The sequence below is a fragment of the Thamnophis elegans genome, chromosome 2 (genome assembly GCF_009769535.1).
Source record: "Thamnophis elegans isolate rThaEle1 chromosome 2, rThaEle1.pri, whole genome shotgun sequence".
Taxonomy (NCBI): Eukaryota; Metazoa; Chordata; class Lepidosauria; order Squamata; family Colubridae; genus Thamnophis; species Thamnophis elegans.
This window is the reverse complement of record NC_045542.1, coordinates 6,408,406-6,430,316: the sequence shown is the minus strand read 5'-3', so window position 1 is coordinate 6,430,316 and position 21,911 is coordinate 6,408,406. Positions and strand designations below refer to the sequence as shown.

General features: G+C 44.5%; 1 protein-coding gene across 1 annotated transcript; it reads right to left on the bottom strand.

Moving 5' to 3' along the window:
* Positions 1-2,223: 2,223 nt before the first annotated feature.
* ANGPTL6 (angiopoietin like 6) lies at positions 2,224-21,243 on the bottom strand. The gene is made up of 6 exons (XM_032211481.1): positions 20,827-21,243; positions 12,667-13,309; positions 10,466-10,652; positions 8,467-8,657; positions 6,999-7,269; positions 2,224-2,673 (listed from the first exon to the last, which is right to left on the bottom strand). The coding sequence occupies exons 2-6, from the start codon at positions 13,240-13,242 to the stop codon at positions 2,480-2,482; spliced, it is 1,419 nt and encodes a 472-aa protein (XP_032067372.1). The 5' UTR covers positions 13,243-13,309; positions 20,827-21,243; the 3' UTR covers positions 2,224-2,479.
* Positions 21,244-21,911: the final 668 nt, after the last annotated feature.

Here is a 21,911-nt window from a genome sequence, read left to right as displayed (position 1 = left end):
TTGGTTTGAAGAGACAAATGTCCCAGATTCCGTTGCAGGCATTTTCATATGGCAGCTGAAGTGGATATGTCCTTGGATATGATTATTCTACACCATCATGCTCCTATTTATAAAACTCAGTGCCTCTGTGAAAGGTAAGGATGACTACTGCGTTTGTGGTGCAATCAGAACATTGCGTGTGTTGAAGTTGTTTTAACGCAAACCAAAGATGCCTTTTAAAAAACAAGTTTACATCATATTCTTATGCATGCCAGTGCTGTGTGTGAGGGAATTTAAGGTGGTTGTGACAAGTGTCGTCGGCATCTTCATATCCGGTCACATGGGCGGCAAGCCACTCCCATCCGGTCACATGGGCGGCAAGCCACTCCCACAAAGGAGGCCACACCCAAAGAGTAGGTTCGAACTATTTTTGAAACCCACTACTGATGTGTAAGATCTCTGCAGGAGACTCCAGGGATCCTCACTCCCTCAGAATAGACATTGTATGCTAGATGTCCAAGTTCTAATATAAAACACTTTGATCTGGACTCAATTGTATGCATAACATAGTTTTATGCCTTGACCTCATTCTTACTAGGGGAGAGCTGAGATGAAGACTTGCAGAGGGAAGTTCATAGTAGGGTGACAGACAGATCTGCCTTAGAATCCCTTATTTTTGCTACAGCTTTGTGATTGGACCACCTGAACGGAAGGAACTGTCCCTGTGCTTCTTTTGTGTAGCTGTTAAGCCATTGCACCTTTTAATGGAACAAAGATCTAGGAGGAGTTAAAAGGATCCTTGAAAAAACAAGTGGACAAGTCAGTGTTATCCATAATAAATTCATCTGGCCTTCATTTGCAGGATTTGTGTTTGCATGTTTTTATGTTCAGGATTTTATTTTCTTTGAAATAGAATTTTAATCTGAGCAGGCAAGGGAAATAGAATATGAGCCACATGAAATGATAAAAGATCCAGCAGAGTTAATAAAAGGGTTCCACCACAAAACCGCTGTAGACTAAAGCGCGCTCGATGAAAGCGCGTACGTGACGTCATCACAGCGCGACGAAAACAGCACGCTGTGAGCGGTAAACTTAAAATTAACGCGTAAATCTAAACCTAACCCCCCCAAACCTAACCCTAAACCTAACCCTAAACCTAACCCTATACCTAACCCTTAACCTAACGCTAAACCTAATGCTAACCCTTAATCCTAAACCTAACCCTAACCCTAAACCTAACCCTTACCTTTATGTGAATCGGCTTGCTTTAAAAGCGCTTTTTAAAGCGCCCTTTTTTCTCCGCGGTCGTATTTGTCGCGCTGCTGATGACGTCATGTACGCACTTTAATCGGGTGCGCTTTAGTGGACCGCGGTTTTGTCGTGCCACGAATAAAAGCACCCTTGAAAAATAAACCCTGGGATGACAATATATTTTCCAGGAAGTAAGACAGTGAGTAAAAACTGGTCAGGAAGACCAGCCCTTAATGTCCAAAAGTGTACAGAGCATGCAGGAAAGTTGGAAATGACAGCATTCTCATTGCAAGACCCCAGTTGAAGCCAGATTGGAGCACTTGAGTGAATTTCGCCTTGCACAATGCCAGGATAAGGATGAAGGTGCATTTTCAAAGCTATGTCCCCCACGTGCACTTAAACACAGGAGAAACTTGCCCTGGGAACATTTTTTCGTGCCCTACCTTTTCAACTCTACCTTGTGCGTAAGTCAAAATCTAAGTTGTCTTTTCGTGTTCTGGTGATGAAAATATTTTTCTTTTACCCTGACACTTTCCAAGTATCGTTTTTTAAAAAAAAAATCAATTCAAAGGTGGGTGACGAGAACTATATCAGGAAAAAGCCGAAAATATTTTTCAAATGTGATTCTTTCACTACTGCAGAATGTTGTTTTCTGCCACATGGGGTCTCAATATACTTTTTCTTTCTTTCTTTTTTTGGTCAGATTTCAAGGACTTTTGAATGGTTTAAAGTCCTACTTCGAGCCGAGATGGCGCAGTGGTTAAATGCAGCACTGCAGGCTACTTCAGCTGACTGCAGTTCTGCAGTTCCGCTGTTCAAATCTCACTGGCTCAAGGTTGACTCAGCCTTCCATCCTTCCGAGGTGGGTAAAATGAGGACCCGGATTGTTGTTGGGGGCAATATGCTGACTCTGTAAACCGCTTAGAGAGGGCTGAAAGCCCTATGAAGCGGTATATAAGTCTAACTGCTATTGCTATTGAGATATCTTTGGCATTTTTCTTCTTTTGATGAAAGATAAAAGCAATACTTTTTATGGAAGCTGCAAAATGGCTGAGACGCAAGAATCTGGGAAGCACAAGGCTCTCAGCCAATCTGTGTATTGCATAGACAAGTTAAAGATGTTTCTCCTGAGGTCAGCTAATAAAAAAAAGGCACTGTGTGTTTCCAGAGTTCAGTGAATTCTTTTGTAAAGTACATCCATCTGGATTTTGGTCTGCTTTGTCATCTTTTCAGCAGATAAGAATGGAGCTTAGCTGCCTTGTGTAGACCGGATCATCATTACTACCTTACGGATGGAGTAGGCACCACCACGAAACTCTGCCCAGTAGACTCCATCCTGATAACGGCTTCGATAGTGACCGCCTTTGTACCAGATGCCGTTGAGATTGGAATGGGCACACATATTGTACCACCAGCCACCTTTCTGGTAATGGGCACAGTTCCCTAGGCAGAAAGAATAGGGGTTTAGGTTTATTGACATTTGTATGCCGCCCACTCCCTAGGGACTCTGGGCGGCTTACAGAGAAGACAAGGGGACATATAAGATTAAAAATAAAGTACAATTTTTAAAAATTACAAATCATGCATACTGCTTAGAGTGGGGCTGGATAATAATCAACAGCCCCAGGCCTGCCGGAACAGCCAGGTCTTCGTAGCTTTACGGAAGGCCGGAAGAGTAGTAAGGGTCCGGATCTCTACGGGGAGATCATTCCATAGGGCCGGGACAGCAACAGAGAAGGCCCTCCCCCGGGGAGCCGCCAACCGACATTGACCGGCCGATGGCACCTGGAGGAGGCCCAATCTGTGCAATGTTATCGGTTTTTGGGAGGTAAATGGCAGGAGGGGGAGGGCGGGAGGAGGAGATCAAACCATGAATTAAGATGCCATAAATTTTTGGTAACTTAGAGCAAAACTGGGAAGCCACTGTGTCACATAGAACTTAATTGATGTGCCTTGGCCTAATTGAGGTTTGAGGTTCGAGGTTTTATTCAACTTGTATGCCGCCCTATTCCCGAAGGGACTCAGGGCGGCTAACAAAACCGGAAGGGGAAGGGAACAATACAAAAGGAAGAACAAAGACAGACAACAATACAGAACTAGCTTAAAAGGTCTCAACAAACACACCAATTCGAGTGGGGATGGGACTCAGCAGCCCCAGGCCTGCCGGAACAGCCAGGTCTTAACAGCTTTACGGAAAGCCGGAAGGGTGGTGAGGGTCCGAATTTCCACGGGGAGATCGTTCCAGAGGGCCGGAGCAGCCACAGAGAAGGCCCTCCTCCGGGTGGTCGACAATCGGCATTGGCCAGCAGATGGAATTCGGAGGAGGCCTAGTCTGTGAGATCTAATAGGTCTTTGGGAGGTAATTGGCAGGAGGCGGTCTCTCAAGTACCCAGGTCCAATACCATGTAGGGCTTTATAAGTGACGACTAGCACCTTGAAGCGTGTCCGGAGACCAATAGGCAGCCAGTGCAGCTCGCGGAGGATAGATGTAACGTGGGTGTACCGAGACGCACCCACGATCGCTCGCGCGGCTGCATTCTGGACAAGCTGAAGTCTCCGAACACTCTTCAAGGGCTGCCCTTGAAAAGTAATTGAAATTACTTTTGAAGATAACACATTCAAACATCAAGCAAATCCAGCAAATGTTAGGGAAGGAAGGAGGGAATAACTGATTTTTGGCCCTGCCTTCCACTGGCTTCAGCCCAATCTCGTGTTAGCATGTAATGCAATTTCTAAAAAAAAAAAAAAAAAATAGAGAAAATATTGCCCTTCCTTAGCAGGGAAAGGGTGCTCACAATTTCTTAAGGCCTTCAAAGGCTTCTATCCATGCTTATCTTTAGTAAGCAATTGCTAAACCGGTAGGATCCCACCCCTGGTGCAGTGTGTTTCTTTCTAGTTTTGCAGCGTTTGGAATGAACATAACTTCCAATTATTGGAAGGGGGGGAGGGAGAAAGAGTTAGAACCAACTTTGCAATGGGTGAAGACAAATGAGACAGAAAGAAAAATAATCAAAAGTGAAATCTTTTAAACCAGGCTCCCTTCTAGAAACCTGAGGCAGAATTAAGCAAGTTTACTACTGCTGCAGAAATATTAATCTGCTTCAGAGGTGGGTTCCTACCAGTTCGCACCTATTCGGTAGAACCGGTTCGTCAAATCTACCGAACCGGTTAGAAGAGGTTCCACCAGTGGACCCGGAAAGCAGGCCACACCTACAGAAGAGGTTCCAAAAATTTTTTGAAACCCACCACTGGTCCTTGGATATGATTATTCTACACCATCATGCTCATATTTATAAAACTCAGTGCCTCTGTGAAAGGTAAGGATGACTACTGCGTTTGTGGTGCAATCAGAACATTGCGTGTGTTGAAGTTGTTTTAACGCAAACCAAAGATGCCTTTTAAAACACAAGTTTACATCCTATTCTTATGCATGCCAGTGCTGTGTGTGAGGCAATTTAAGGTGGTTCTGACAAGTGTCGTCGGCATCTTCATATCCAGTCACATAGGCGGCAAGCCACTCCCATCCGGTCACATGGGTGGCAAGCCACTCCCACAAAGGAGGCCACACCCACAGAGTAGGTTCGAACAATTTTTGAAACCCACCACTGATCTGCTTCCCACCTAAGTTCTCCTTTAATGTCTTGTGAACTGCACATTCTAGACACTCAGTATTCTTTTATGTAGCACAATTCTTGCTCTTCCCCCTCCACAACAAAATGGAAAATAAGAGGCAACACTATCTTTCAAAGACATAAATAAAACCAATTGACCCGACTGAAAGCTAATATGATATACCTTGGGCCAGAATACACGTCAGCTGCTAAATCATAAAACAGACAAGGGTTTTATTTTGCAGCCATTCTGCCTCCAATAGAAAATTCTGTCTAGGCAAGTTTGTGCTAGCTTGCTATTTCTATTTCGTGTTTTTCCTATTATGGTTCAGATAAATTACAACATAAAGTCTTCAAGAGGAAAAGACAGATTAGTTGCATGGGGCCTTTTGAGTCTTCTACCTGGAAATCTTTGATTTTCCAGAAATAAATTGAAAAAAAAGTTTTGTCTCCTAAAAATGAAAGTTTCTGCTGAGGCAGCATACCTAATCATAATGCATTTTGCAGGAGAATAGAAGCCTCCAAGTCTCCTTGATGTACATAAGACAACATATGGATTTTATAGGTCAAAATATTTTAAACTGGCTGAAATCTGACTATAAATGTAATCATGGTCTTGGGACCAGTTTCATCTCTTACTACATTTAACAATCTGGGCTTTTTTTGAATTAAAGATATGAAAAACACACACACTTATTGTGTCATTTTGGAAAAACAAAGCTAACCCTTTAACCATTCTCTTCAGAGACGGAACAATCACCTTTCACAATACTCCATCCTTACGATCTGCACATGTTGATTTAGCTTAGGAATCCATGAGGTGAAGTGAGTGCCATATTTTGGCCACAAATTTATATTGATGATTCTAGATCAGTGGTAGGTTTCAAAAAATTTTGGAACCTCTTCTGTAGGTGTGGCCTGCTTTCCGGGTCCACTGGTGGAACCTCTTCTAACCGGTTCGGTAGATTTGACGAACCGGTTCTACCGAATAGGTGTGAACTGGTAGGAACCCACCTCTGTTCTAGATGGTATAGTTCTGCCTCCCTGTCCCATCACAATAGCTTTCTCCTGCTTTACTATCATGTGGAAGCAACCAGCGGGATGCCCCATTGGCCAGCAGGTTCTGATAGCTGCCTCAGCCCAGCTGGCTGATGTTGAGCTGGAGCTTTCCTCGCAGTTTTCACGAGGAAACAAATAAAAGGCTCCCACCCATCAATCTGCGCTCCAAGGAGAATGAAAGGGATTCAAATACAATGTGTATAAACTCTTCTCTATACAATTCATGGTGACATCAGAGGTGGGTTCCTACCAGTTCGCACCTATTCGGTAGAACCGGTTCGTCAAATCTACCGAACCGGTTAGAAGAGGTTCCCGTGACCCGTCAAAACCGCGGACCACAAAAGCGCGATCGACAAAATCGCGCATTTGACGTCATCACAGCGCGACGAAAAAGATCGAAAAATTGAAATAAAAATTAATAAAAATTAAATTACAGCAAGCCGATTCACATAAAGGTAAGGGTTAGGTTTAGGGTTAGGGTTAGGGTTAGGGTTAGGGTTAGGTTAAGGGTTAGGGTTAGCTTTAGAGCGTTAGCGTTACATTTAGCGTTAGGTTAAGGGTTAGCGTTACGTTTTTCGTTAGGTTAAGGGTTAGGTTTAGGGTTAGGTTAAGGGTTAGGTTTAGGGTTAGGTTTAGGGTTAGGTTTGGGGGGTTAGGGTAAGGTTTTCGCTTTATTTTTACATTTTTCGATCTTTTTCGTCGTGCTGTGATGATGTCACATACGCGCTTTTGTCGACCGCGATTTTGTCGTCCGCGGTTTTGTGGTGGAACCGAGGTTCCACCAGTGGACCCGGAAAGCAGGCCACACCTACAGAAGAGGGTCCAAACATTTTTGAAACCCACCACTGGGTAACATCCACAAGGCTCCTTTCTCCTATTTTCCTCACAACACTGAGGTGATTTGGGCTGAGAAAGAATAACTGGCCCAAGTGACTGAGCCAGATTTCCTGGCTCTTGGAAGATTGTAACTTAAGCCTTCTGGTTTCCAGTCCACCTCCTTAAACATTACACCAAACTATTTGTTATATCAATAGTCCTTCCTGCTCAGTTTTTGATGCGTCCTTCCAGCAGTTTCTGTCAGCAATTATGCCCTCTTACCTGAATAAGCATCGTGGTCATGATCAAGGGTGCTGAACTGTCGGCCATTGTGCCAGGAGAGAGAGTCTCCAGCACTGCCTTGATATTTTCCCAGCTGTAACCGATAGAAATCACTCTCGGGCTCCAGAGCAAAGGTATTGTATTCAGCCTGTACCTGTCGCCCACTCCAGTCTTCCATTAATATACGCAGCATGTATGAGCCCTGGTGGGTCAGCAAGTGAATGGATTCCAGGCCCAGCCAATGCTCCCCTTCCAGGTTTCCAAAACCATTCTAAGAAAAACACAGCAAGCAAATGATTAGCAGCGTGCCATTAAGGCAGATGACTCTCTCTGGAGTACAACCGTAGTGGGAAATTAGGAATTTCACTCACAGAACATGCACTTGTACAATGCCAGGTCAATATCCAGATCTTCTGGCATTTCTGGAACCATCAGGATGCTTAAGAGAACATCCCTATGTCTCTGGTATGCTACTAAGGCAAAATGTGTATCTTTGTCTTAATGTGCTTTGTGTACCATGATATTTGTGTACCCTATGGAATTATTTCCCCGTGGAGATCCGGACCCTTACTACTCTTCCGGCCTTCCGCAAAGCGATTAAGACCTGGCTCTTCCGGCAGGCCTGGGGCTATTGATTTATCCAGCCCCATTCTAAGCTATATGAATGTTGTGAAATTTTAATGTCTGTTCTTTTTAATTTTTATATAACAATAGCAATAGCAATAGCAGTTAGACTTATATACCGCTTCATAGGGCTTTCAGCCCTCTCTAAGGGGTTTACAGAGTCAGCATATCGCCCCCAACAATAATCCGGGTCCTCATTTTACCCACCTCGGAAGGATGGAAGGCTGAGTCAACCCTGAGCTGGTGAGATTTGAACAGCTGAACTGCAGAACTGCAGTCAGCTGAAGTAGCCTGCAGTGCTGCACTCTAACCACTGCGCCATCTCGGCTCTGTGTTCCCCCTTCCTGCTTTTATCTGTAAGCCGCCCTGAGTCTCTCGAGAGTGGGCGGCATACAAATCCTAATAAATCGAAATCGAAACCGAAAGCTTAACGTTATGGAAGAATCCATTCATTAAGGCTTTCTCAAGATCTAAAGTACAAACAATCTTAGCTTGGATAACCCAATTCCTTCTCATGGAAGATAAATATAAATTTATAACCATTTTTCTATAACGCTAACCAGGTCCCAAAGTCTTCTGCTTTGAGGTTCGTGATTGATATTTATAACCATCCACTGAAGTTCAGTTTATGAACCTGCCTCCTAGCTTCATCATGTATAGCTCTTCATCCTCAGCCTTGCTGTGTGACTTCAGCTCTCTAATGCTAACTTCAAGTAAGCATGCATCCTGCGATTCTCTCCACCCAACTGTAACCCACAATTTGATTCTCTCCACCCAACTGTAACCCACAATCCACCTCACAGCTCCTCCCTTTGTGGGGGCACCAGGAGCCACATCCTCCAACCTTGTAATGCTGCCAAGTGGTAAAGAAATTGACGGATCCATCCTGGCGCCGCTGAATCACTGTCCAACCACCTCCATCATATTCCTGGTCACACCAGACCTGGATGATACCCTGGGCATGAGCTGGTTGTAGCATGATGATGCCAGTGGATTGCCCATCCTGTTGAGCTGCTTGGCAGTCAGACCAAGGCCCTGCCCAGGAAACAAAATAAAGCTTATTCCAGAGTGACTGATGCTGTTGTGGCTTCTAGAAAAACACTACATTTTGGTCTAAGGCAGTGGTTCCCAAACTTGGCGACTTTAAGACTTGTGGACTTCAACTCCCAGAATTCTCCAGCCAGCAGAGCTGGCTGGAGAATTCTAGGAGTTGAAGTCCACAAGTCTTAAAGTCGCCAAGTTTGGGAACCAATGGTCTAAGGAACCACTGTTGATATTTTGCTTTGTGGCAGGCATGCTTTTAACCATAAACCACATTTTCCGTAGAAAGACAGAGGGAATGTCTTCCTGCACTAAGGGCCTCCTATATACTAGGAAGCCATGCTCTGGCAGTTAGGTCCTTGTCAGTTTTGAAAGCCTACCAATAAATCATTGGTTTCTCTTAGCAAATACTATTTGATGCTTAGCCAAACTAGAACATCAGATCAAGGGCTTAGGTCCCCAAGATGGAAAGGATGGGATGTAGTTTCAATGTAGACTGCAATCTTTTTTTTTTTTTAATTTGGTTCTGGTCAACAGATGCTTTGTGGAAGAAGCAGGAGGCCCCATGAATAAGTAAGGGTGAGCAGTATTGGGTGGGGAGAGGTTATAAAGCCAACACTCTGCATTGAGAGTATGAATACTTCTTCTAAACTATAATAAGCTATTCATGGTGGTTTATAATTGTACTTCAACTTTCAAAACCAAACTAATACATCTGTGGAATGGAACATCCCTTCGTTGGCAGTCTGAAAGTATGCTAGGAATAGCATGAAACGCTTGCAGTTTATATTTTGGGCCAGGGGATAAGGCAGTGCCGAGAAAAGGGGCAAATTGTTTACAAGATAAAGAAGACTTGGAATGTCTATGCTTTGTCTGGCATGAACATCCCAAGAATTCTACATGTTAATCTGTATTTCACACAGATAAGTAACATTAAACTGTTCCTGGACTGCTTTACTTCAAATTATGGGTGGAGTCAGGGCCGGATTTTCCTATAGGCTAACTAGGCTTCAGCCTAGGGCCTCAAGATCAAGAGGGGCCTACATTCAAATTGTTAGGAAAATTAAAATTACACTATTCTAAAAACAGCGAACACTAAAACACTGAACCGAAAATAAGGAGAAATTCTACGCATATGACTAATAAACAAACATAAAAATGTATTGGTTAAGATCGTTCCAGCGCCGCGGCAGTTGGGGAGCCTGCCCACATTCCCGGCACCGGCGGTCGGGCGAGAGGCGCGGCCGCTCCCAGTAGCCGCCCCGTCGACGCGGAGCCCACCAGCGGCCAGGCAGGTGAGGGCGAGGGGGGGAGCGAGCGGGGCAGCTGAGCGCAGCAGGGGAGGCGGCTGGCCTCGCTGCCTTTGCCGTAGAGCAGAGCCGCCCTCCGTCGGGAGGCCAGCTATATATATTGATATATATTGATATATATCACAGTAATGATGTATTTTATTGTTTCTCATGTAACTTACAAACTTAAAAATGGGAGGTGAAAGGACCTCATAAGTGGAATAGCATAGGGCCTCTTTTTTTCTAAATCCGGCCCTGGGTGGAGTAACTGTATAGTTGAACCCTACAGAAAATGAAACATAAATCATCATGCCAATATCATATAGAAATGTAACTCAGATTTCTCTCACTGGTGGGTGGAGAGGAAATAAAGGAACACTGCACTATCCACTTTAGGAATAGATTATTACCTCCCCATTTGGGTTACCTAGGATCTGGTCACTTTCCCCCCATGGCAACAGACTGCTAAGCACAACTTTAGCTGTGTTTTTTGGCAGTTGTATGCTCCCTCACCTGTAGATTTGGTGGGCCCAATAGCAGGGAGCAGAGGAGTGTCATCCAGTGGAGACGGAGCCTTGTCCGACCAGTGTTGAGCAGATGCTGTCTGGTCTCGCTGGATATCATTGATGGTGTCAATGTGGGCTCTGTTTTCATTGGAGGTGCTCGCAGGGTTGTGTGGTACCACTGGTGCCAAAGGTGGCTGTGTGAAGAGGAGGAGCAATCTCATGCCAACAATCATTTCCTCAGGGAGCAACATCCAATTTAGATCATCTCATCTGAACTCTAAAACTCTTCCAATGATGATTTTTTTTTGGGGGGGGGGGACGGATGACTCATGGATAAGGCAGACTTGCTGTTTGCTGCCTATGACATAACCAGTTACGGAGAGCAACCCAAATCTTTTCGATTTGTGGGGGAAGGTGGGGCTACAATACATGTATAGAAGTCCATCCTTCCTTTGTCTGGTGCTCTCCAAAACACATTCGGAAAGCATGAAATTGGTGAAGGCCAGTTTTTTGAAGAAACCAAAAGGTCCCCCCAACCATACAGCAGTGCTTTTGAAGAACATTATGCCCCCATAGCAGTGGTGGGTTTCAAAATTTTGAGAACCTATTCTGTAGGTGTGGCCTGTTTTGTGGGAATGGCTTGGTGGTCATGTGACTGGGTGGGCATGGCCAACTTGGAAAATGTGGTGAAACTCACTTAACAACGCTCTTGCTTAGCAACCAAAAATTTGGGCTCAATTGTGGTTATAAGTTCTCTTTCTTTTTCTTTCTTTCTTTCTTTCTTTCTTTCTTTCTTTCTTTCTTTCTTTCTCTCTCTCTCACACACACTCTCTTTATTTATTTCCTTCCTTCCCTTTGTCTCTCTCCCCCTCTTTCTTTCTTTCTTTCTTTCTTTCTTTCTTTCTTTCTTTCTTTCTTTCTTTTCTTTCTTTCTTTCTTCTCTCTCTCCCACTTCTTTTTTCTTTCTCTTCCTATCTTTGTCTCTTTTTTCTCTCACTCTCCCTCCATTCCTTCCTTCCTTCCTTTCTTGTATGTATCTCTTCCTTTCCTTTTGTGTATCTCTCCCCCTTCCTTCCTTCCTTTCTTTGGAACAGGTTCCAAAAGGTACGCTAAATTTCACGAGCCGGTTCTGGCGTACCGGTGCGAACCAGGAGAAACCCACCCCTGCCCCATAGAATAGCTGTGTATATTTTGTTTCTAAACAATATTTAAGTAGATGATTAAAATGAAAGCAAGATGCTAGATCTGAAGTGTGGAGGGGGAAGTCTTTTGCTCATCCCACCCTGGTGGTCTGAAAACAGATTAACTTGGAATGCTGAAAATGTGGGTGGTGCAAATCACATCGGCTTTCACCCTATGATTACTGTCACACAGGTTTCCTGTGGGTTCATAGGAGTTGATGGATAACACAGTGTAACAACGTCTTTGGGTTTCCGGATGGGGGTAATTTATTAAGAAAACATATCAAGGCTAATGGCACCAATTTGTTTAGTCTCTCCCAGCCTAGCTCTGGAAGCAGAATTTACATTTAGCTATCTCGGTTTCAGTGTTTGCTTCCAGTAATGCTGCCACATGGTTTTTAAATTGCAGGGAGAATCAAGTATCATAGTCTTACCCTCTTGTCCTCCCTCTGGTTCCTGAGTCCCAGTTCCCTCTGATATCGGGTGTACCTAGGTACACCCATGTTACACCTATCCTCCACGAGCTGCACTGGCTTCCCATCGGTCTCCGAACGCGCTTCAAGGTGCTGGTTGTTACCTTTAAAGCCCTACATGGCTTGGGACCTGGATATCTGCGGGACCGCCTCCTGCCACATACCTCCCAACGACCCATAAGATCTCACAGGCTGGGCCTCCTTCGGGTACTGTCGACAGGGCAATGCCGGTCGGCGACTACTCGGGGGAGGTCTTTCTCTGTAGCTGCCCTGGCCCTGTGGAATGATCTACCTGCAGAGATCCGGACCCTTCCCACTCTCTCGGCCTTCCAGAAAGCCGTTAAAACCTGGCTGTTCCGGCAGGCCTGGGGCTGTTGACCCCAAAATATGGTCCAGCACCATTTAGAACGGAGTGCCTGGTGTACTGTTTTTAAATATATCTTTTCTTTCTCTGCATTTTTATTTATTTATTTCTGTACTGTAAGCCGCCTGGAGTCCTACGGGATTGGGCGGCATATAAATGTTATTAAACTTGCAAACTTGCAAACCAGTACCTGTGGGGGCATCTCCCTGCCTGCTCTTCCTTGCTGGCACTCTCTCTCTAGGCGGCTGATGAGGGCACTCTGATTGTTGACAAGGACTGCCAAAGCATTGTACTTCCCCTCCAGTTGACGATAACTGGCCGCCACGCGTGCGGCCTCAGCAGAAGCATTGGCTACCCGCCATTCAAGCTGAGTGGTCTGCACTGGTCGTTCTCGGCGTTGAAGGATCTCGTGAAGCAGCTGAGTGTAGAGCTGGGTCACCCGCGCATTCACATTGCGGCTTTCCTTACGTAATGCCTTGACCTCAGTCACCATAGCCCCATCCACCTCCACCAGTCGCCGTAGTTCATCCATTTGGGCCTTCTGCCGGCTCAGCTGGACATGGAGCTCTTCCACCTCACTACGATTGAGACCTGGAGGTTCAGCGGGAGGACGTACACTGCTCCAGCACACTGCTCCCGTGAACTTCTGCTGGGGCAAGATGAAGGTGTAGGTACATCTTGGTCCAGTGATTGGTTCAGGACCTGAGAGAATTGGCCTGGCCAGGCTCAGTAACAGTAGCACCGACACGGAGGACCGAGGCTCCATATTTGTGGGAAAAGAGGCAAAAGCCGTCAGCAGGGTGGATCGGAAACAAGTCCTCCTCTCAGAAGACCTACAAAGCAGAGGATGAACAGCTTCAAATCCAATAAGGCCTTAGCAGCAAAGAATGCACAATAAATAGCAATAGCAATAGCAGTTAGACTTATATACCGCTTCATAGGGCTTTCAGGCCTCTCTAAGCGGTTTACAGAGTCAGCATATCGCCCAAACAGTCTGGGTCCTCATTTCACCCACCTCGAAAGGATGGAAGGCTGAGTCAACCTTGAGCCGGTGAGATTAGAACCGCCGAACTGCAGATAACAGTCAGCTGAAGTGGCCTGCAATACTGCACCCTAACCACTGCGCCACCTGCTTACACAAATGATATAAAACTTGCATTGGGCTTTTTTGTTATCGTAACTCATGAGAGGAGAAAACTTAGGAGAGGGCTGTTCCAGGTTCGCCTGGGTTTGGACAATCCTCTAGCAAAGATTCTGCGCGGTTCGGCAAACCCCCAAATCCCACTCCTGGCTGGGCCCACTCACCCCTCCCCTCCCAGGAGTCTCCACGAGGCCTGTTTTGGATGCCAGGTAAGTGCAGAACTCGCACGGAGGCTTCGGGAGAGCAGAAAATGGGCCTCCAGGAGGCTCTAGAAAGCTGTTTTCGCCCTCCCAGAGGCTGTTTTCACCCTCCTGGAGGCTCAAGGAAAACCTCCAGAGTCCGGGGACGGCAAAAAATGGGTCTCCCGCCATGGTGGAGGAGGCCGATTAGGTCACGCCCACCACACCCTTGCACACCCAGCAACCGGGCAGAGAACCCGTTGCTACAAATTTTGAAGTCCACCCCTGAGAAAACTCCACTTTGCAGGTCAGTATTTGGAGCCAACTGAAAACAAAACTGATATGAGTCTCACACGTGAGATGGCTCAGTTTCTCAGACCTCTCTCTTCTGGGAGTGAGAAGCAACGAAGACAGAAACCAGGGTGTTCCCATCTTACAAACTTCACAATTGGCATACCGCCAGTTTAGGTTAGGATTAACAATTGCAATGGGGTTTGAGAAGGAAGGAGAGCAAGAGATAAACCCTGGACAGATGAAGCTTCCAGTTCCTGTATAAACAGAGTTCCACTCCCAGGCCCCTTGGGCAGTTCCATCTGGATTTCATCACAGCTTCTTTAACCCCCCCACCCCTTCTCCCTGTCCCTGTTCTCATTCTGGCTTTCAAGAGCAGAAGAAGAGATTAAAATAGCTGCGGGCATTTATTGTTAGCAGTGGGAGATCCGGAACCAGCCAACATGATTACTTTCAGACAAGTTGGTTAAGGAAGGACAGAAAATCACTACACCCTCTTCCAGTCTCTGTCAGCCAGCTAGTGCATAAAATTTATTTTTTATTTATTTGTTTGTTTATTTATTTCATCAAGCATGAATTGGATAACAGATATAAGTATAATCATGATTATGAATACATGAAATGAATACGAATACAAGGGAATATTAGAACAGGAACGGTAGGCACACTGGTGCACTTACTCAGTTAATTACTTAGTTACTCAGTAGAGAGTTACTCAGAAGTAAGTCTGAATGGAGTTAAAGGGCATGAAATTCTTGCAAAACTCGGGAAGTCCTTGTAGGTATTAAAATTTTAGTTTGAACAAAAAAGATTAAAAGAAGAACACAAGGTCCTTGCAAGCCTAGCCGTGAGAGCTGGCAATTATTAACACATAAGGACCAGTGGGAATCTCCCATTTGCCAAATTATTTCATTTCAAGCAAATCATTCTATTTTTTCCGAGATACGCCTTGCAAGAGATCAGATACAAGCCAGTTGCAGCTGTAATCCCATGCACCTGCTTTCCAAGCCACATTTAATTAGCCACGCATTGCACAATAAGAGCCAAAAATATGTATCTACACTTAATGCGTTTCACCTTCAGTTGTTTTTAAACATCATTTCGAAAGGGACTGATCACTATTAAGTTTATGTCTGCAACAGATTTTTAACATATCTTTCTTAAGTGGCCTTGAGGAGGATACTTTCTCTGAAACCCATATAGGTAGTCCTTGACTTACAACTATTCATTTAGTGACTGTCCAAAGTTACAACAGCACTGAAATAAGTGACTTATGATGTTTTTCATGCTTACCTGTTCTCACCCCCCCCTTCTCCGCTCGTTCAAAGACGACAGGCAGACAGACTTAAAAGGAAATAACTTTATCAGTCCTGGCTTCCACTGGCTGCGAGCCCAAAATAAACATAAATAAAGTCTCTGGCAAGAAGATAACAGAATGCAAAAACAAAGATCTCTTACGGCAGAACCAGGTGTTCAGAAAGAAAGCAAATCTCTTCTCCAAGTGTCTCTTTGAATCAGGGTTACAGAAAGCAAACCACTTATCCAAGTGCCTCTCACAAACAAACCACGACCGATGAACGATGAACCACGAACGACCGATGAAAGTTGACTTCTGCAACCAGGGCGTGGCACCATCACTCCTTTTATCTCCAGAAGACCACACTAACGAGCCCCAGCTGCATTGTTATTCCTGCATCCCGACTCAACTCACAGCAAACTTCTGTTGAGTCACAACACTTACCCTTGCCAACTGGCATGTCTTTATGACCGCTGCATTGTCCTGAGGCCAAATGACCACCATCTGTAACTTTTCTAGTTGGTTCCTGGCAAGCAAAGTGAATGGGGGGAAGCCAGATTCACTTAACAACTGTGGCAAAAAAAAATGTGGCAAAACTCCCTTAGCAACTGTCTTGTTTAGCAACTGAAATCAATTGTGGTCATAAGTCGAGGGCTACCTGTATTGCTTAGAGGAAAGTTGCTCTATTGGTGCCGTTGACCAATATTCTTCCATCAAATATCAGAGAAGGATTTTTCCCCCTCCTCTTTCAAGATTGCAGCACAGGAGGAAAAGCATCGAATTCCGGCCCTTCCCCTAATACACCTCTTATCTCTAATCAGTTAGCATTCAATAATCAGAATGCCAGTCATCAGTTGGCATTCATTTGATAGTATTTGCATGGAAACATTATCTTATACATTAAGACAATGTATACTTTAAAGTGGAAGATGCATTTAATATTTCACCATTTGGCAGTTTTTCTTGGAATGTGGCCCTAGGATCTTCTCAGGGGATTCTCATGTCCTCTCAGAGGTCTGAGAAATCAAAATTATCCGCCAGCCTACATTGAAAAATAATAAACATTAAAATCCCTTCAAGCCAATGTGAGGAGCACTAGTGGTAGCAGTGGAGGGATTCAAATAATTTAACAACCGGTTCTCTGCCATAATAACCAGCTGGGCAGGCAAAGCTCGGTAGTCATGTGACAATGGGGCTGTGGTCAACTCAGGTCGATGGGCGCTTCGCCTTAGCTGTGACAATGTAATAAGGGTTAATCAGACAGGCAGTTTCTGTAAGCAGGGCAATAAAGATTAGGCTAGAAACAACACCAGAATGTTTCCTTCCTGCCTTCCTTACAGGATTAGCCCTGGAAAGTGGGGGGAAAAATAAAATAAGATTTCTTCCAACAACCGGTTCTCCAAACTGCTTAGAAAGTTACGAACCGGTTCTCCCGAATAGGTGCGAACCAGCTGAATCTCATCACTGGTATGTATGTATGTATGTATGTATGTATGTATGTATGTATGTACGTACGTACGTACGTACCATATATAAAATAAGAGCAAACCCCAGTCCCTACTAGAACTCATGATGTTACGTAGTTTGTTAATGAAACATCTGCAAAAAATCAACCAAGCTCAAAGAGAACCAAGGACCCCACAAATTTGAAATGAAACGAAATTGTATTAAAATAGTCAGATTTTGCTTATCCAAAAACAGAAGAGGGTGCTTGTGCAACCCTACAGAGCAATGGTGAAATTCAAATTTTTTTTTTACTACCGGTTCTGTTGGCGTGACTTGGTGGTCATGGCAGAGGAAGGATACTGCAAAATCAACCTTGAGCCAGTGAGATTTGAACCGCTGAACTGCAGGTAACAGTCAGCTGAAGTGGCTTGCAGTACTGCACCCTAACCACTGCGCCACCTGGGCTCAGTATAACCAAACGACATGCTTGATGATATGGAGGAAAGTTGTTCTTTTTTCTTTCTCTTGCTTTGTTTTGTATGTGTTGTTTTGTTTAAAAAAAATAAAAATGTATCTAAAAAAATAAAGAATGTAAAAGAAAAAAAAATATGAAGACAAATAGCAAACCTCAAAGACCTGCAAATAAAATTATTGTACCAATAGTAACAGGCGCCTGGGGTGGAATCCCAAAACTCCTAGAGCACCACTTGAATACCATCCACATTGACAAAATCACCAATCAGTCAATGGCAAGTGAGGGTTCTTGGAACAGCTTAACCTCCTGTGACAAGACCCTTAACAACGTCAAGCAACAGAATCTGCCTATCCAGGGTCCTTGGAAAGGACTTGATAGGTGGATAAAAAGGTTCCACCACAAAACCGCGGACGACAAAATCGCGCTCGATGAAAGCACGTACGTGACGTCATCACAGCGCGACGAAAACCTCGCGCTGTGATCGATAAATGTAAAAATAAAGCGAAAACCTTACCCTAACCGCCCCCAAACCTAACACTAAACCTAACCCTAAGCCTAACCCTTAACCTAACCCTAAATCTAACCCTAAACCTAACCCTTAACCTAACCCTAAATCTAACCCTAAACCTAACCCTTAACCTAACCCTAAATCTAACCCTAAACCTAACCCTTAACCTAACGCTAAACGTAACCCTAACGCTCTAAACCTAACCCTAACCCTTAACCTAACCCTAACCCTAAACCTAACCCTTACCTTTATGTGAATCGGCTTGGTGTAATTTTATTTTTATTTCAATTTTTAATTTTTTTCGTCGCGCTGTGATGACGTCAAATGCGCGCTTTCGTCGAGCACGCTTTTGTGGACCGCGGTTTTGACGGGTCACAGGATAAAAATGCCAAATAGAGTCTGAGTGTCTAGCTAACTTCTGCAATGAACCATAATACAGATAGTTCTCTACTTACAACAGTTCACTTAATGACCATTCAAAGTTACAGCACTGAAAAAACCCGACAGGACCATTTTTCACGTTTATGACCGTTGCAGCATTCCCACGATCACCTGATCCAAATCCCAACAATTGGAAACTGACTCATATTTATGACGGTTGCAGATTCCCAGCATCACGTGATCAACTTTTGCCATTTTCTGGCAAGCAAAGTCAATGGGGAGACCAGGTTCGCTTAACGACCATGTTACTAATTTAACAAATGCAGTGATTCACCTAACAAATGTGGCAAGAAAAGTCATACATAGAAGGGGCGAAAGCTCACTTAACAAGTTTCTCACTTAGCAACATAAATTTTGGACTCAGTCGGGGTCATAAGTTGAGGACAATCTTTATTACCCGCACATCAAAAAAAAATGTCTATCTATCAATTGCAAAAGACTATACTATACTCTTAGATTTTGCACAGATACGATGCTGATGCATTACAACATCTTAGGTTCTTGGAAAGAATTTGAGGATTATTAGCTAAAGAATTGGCAGCTGTGACTTCACATTGTTATGAACAGATAATAATAATAATAATTTATTATGCATATCTGCCTTCCATTATGCATGTGAGAAATTCTCTTTCACATACTTATAAAAATGAACTGACCAAACTCTAAACAGACCCACAAATGCTACCCAGGGGAAATTTATTTTATTTTATTATTGTACTAGCAAATTGTTTTCAACTCTAGGAATCCCATAGATTTTTATGCTGTCTAATAGCTTAGTGGTTCTCAACCTTTTCTTCACCACACACCCCTTGGCAGACCCCCCCGTGATGACATCACAGCCCCCCAGGAGTCTGCAGATCACAGGTGGGACAACCACTGCAATAAAACTTATATCCTGCCTCTTCTTAGGCATCTAGGTACCTCTAGATAAAAGATAGACCATATAAAACAAAGATTCAAACCATCAAAATAAAACCCATTGTATTGGCCTCTAAACCACACAATAGTCCACCTTGGATTGGCTGCATCCATTTGGTTCACCGACAAATGCACGCACGACAAATGCACAGCGAGAAAACCGCAATGTTGAAATCACACCCACACCCATGCGGCGACAACAGCGTGCCGACAAAAACGCACCATCAACAAACAACGCGAAAACAACGTAATAACCCTATCCCTATTCCTAACCCTATCCCTATCCCTAACCCTAACCCTAAACCTAAACCTAAACCTTAACCTAACCCTCAACCTAACCCTCAACCTAACCCTTAACCTAACGCTAAACCTAATCCTAACCCTTAACCTAACCCTTAACCTAACCCTAACCCTAACCCTAACCCTAACCCTAACCCTAACCCTAACCCTAACCCTAACCCTAACCCTAACCCTAACCCTAACCCTAACCCTAACCCTAACCCTAACCCTAACCCTTATCTTAACCGTAATCACGCTTTTGTGGGTGCGCTGTTGTGGGCACGATTTTGACATTGCGGTTTTCTCGCCGCGGTTTTGTCAGCACGCTTTTGTTGGGCGCGCATTTGTCGGGTCACGCATCCATTTAACTTGCATCTTCAGCCCTGAATCCCTGAAGGAAATGTCTTGAGATCTTCCAGAAAGAGCAAGATAACTTCACCGATATGCAATTAGGATGGATGGGTAGGTAGGTAGAATTCCCCAGTGAACGGTCTGCCATTGAGAAGGTCAGATTCCTGGCTCTCTCTCCCCTTTGACCTTTCCTGAAAGATGATTTCTCAGTCTGTATCCCTTAAACTGTCTTTTTACACATGGGCAGACACTGCCCGGCTCAGGTAGAAATGTTGATATTGGTTCAATATTTTACTGTCATTTGAATTCCTACTTCTGAACGGAGAATTGAGCCTGTAGGATGTAGGACTGGGGAGAAGCAATCAACGCTATCACCAATCTGCCACAGCGGTAGGTTCCTACTGGTTCGGCTGAACTGGTAGTAGCTTGGCGGCCTGGGTGGCTGGAACCGGCAGCGGTTCTCCCGGCGTTGCCACAGGCGCACCATAGGCGTCGCTGTAGGCACCGCCATCTTGGTTTTTTGCTTTTGCGCATGTGCAGAACAATTTTAGTTGACGGCCCATGCGTGTGCGCGTGTCTCTGCCGGAACTCACCCCTGGTCCGCCACCAACGTGACATGAGACAACCCCATATGAGCAATGCCATGGAAGGAAGTGGAACCAAGGACACTTTCAAGAATTGAGTCTACCTGGGCATTGGTTGGGTATGGAAAGCTAATCCCCTACTAATGATTTTCATGTTACTCAATTCCATTTTGTCGTGAAGATTAAACAGCTATGCACACACACCCCACCACCAATATTTATAAACCGAATGGATTATTTCCTGCATAGACACACTGCTTCTTGTACACAAAGCTTCTCCAAACCAAAAGTCAAAAGGAATAAAAAAAATAGCCCACATTAATAACCTTGTTCTATATATAGATTAGAATTGGCAAGGTTTTTTTTTTTTGAAACTGCTGGAGAAGGACTTGTGTGTAACTTGTCCTCTTGGTCTATTATTCAATGTCCCACTGTCTTACCTGCATGCTGGTCACCTCCGCGTCCAAAACAATAATCCAGCTCTTCCGTTGTGTTAACCCATGTTCTTTGCTGAAGCAATGACACGAACCCCCAAATCCTAGACTTCAACCTCTCAGCAGATCCCGTCTGTCTCTCACGTCAAGCGTCCTGCCAGCGCCAGGAAAAAGTGTTAAATTCCTTCTGCTGCGCACTGCAGACCATCAGGATATGATTTCCAGCTTCCTCTTAAGGCAGTCATAGGACTGTTTATAATAAGAATTAAAGGCACGGAGTGTGCTCCCTTCCCCTTGCTGCTCTCCAGATAGTTTGTCGAATTAACCCTTTTTCTGCATTCACACGATATTCTGAATTGTGAAGCAGGCAAATGGGCTGGGTTTTCACAACTTTTTCACTCTCACACCAGTGGTGGGTTTCAAAAATTGTCCGAACCTACTCTGTGGGTGTGGCCTCCTTTGTGGGAGTGGCTTGCCGCCCATGTGACCGGATGGGAGTAGCTTGCCGCCCATGTGACCGGATATGAAGATGCCGACGACACTTGTCAGAACCACCTTAAATTACCTCACACACAGCACTGGCGTGCATAAGAATAGGATGCAAACTTGTTTTTTAAAAGGCATCTTTGGTTTGAGTTAAAACAACTTCAACTCACGCAATGTTCTGATTGCACCACAAACGCAGTAGTCATCCTTACCTTTCACAGAGGCACTGAGTTTTATAAATAGGAGCATGATAGTGTAGAATAATCATATCCAAGGACCAGTGGTGGGTTTCAAAAACTTTTGGAAGCTCTTCTGTAGGTGTGGCCTGCTTTCCGGGTCCACTGGTGGAACCTCTTCTAACCGGTTCGGTAGATTTGACGGACCGGTTCCATCGAATAGGTGCGAACTGGTAGGAACCCACCTCTGTCTCACACATAACTAACTAAATGAGCATGTTGTGTAAATATAGCCACTGGGTCTTTAGCTACCAGGTGAAGTATATGTTATTTATTTCTTAACGTACAATGACGATTCTGACCAGATTTTCCATTGATGCGGTCATGAAGCAAAGTGTGCAAAAAGTGCGGGTCCAGGCAGGGAATTTC

Excerpts from the sequence above, each read along its gene's own strand:
- ANGPTL6 (XM_032211481.1), bottom strand. The coding sequence starts at position 13,242 with ATGGAGCCTCGGTCCTCCGTGTCGGTGCTACTGTTACTGAGCCTGGCC. Across the intron at positions 10,653-12,666 it reads GCAGGGAGATGCCCCCACAG|CCACCTTTGGCACCAGTGGT; the intron begins GTACTGGTTTGC and ends CTCTTCACACAG. Across the intron at positions 8,658-10,465 it reads TGGGCCCACCAAATCTACAG|GGCCTTGGTCTGACTGCCAA; the intron begins GTGAGGGAGCAT and ends TTTCCTGGGCAG.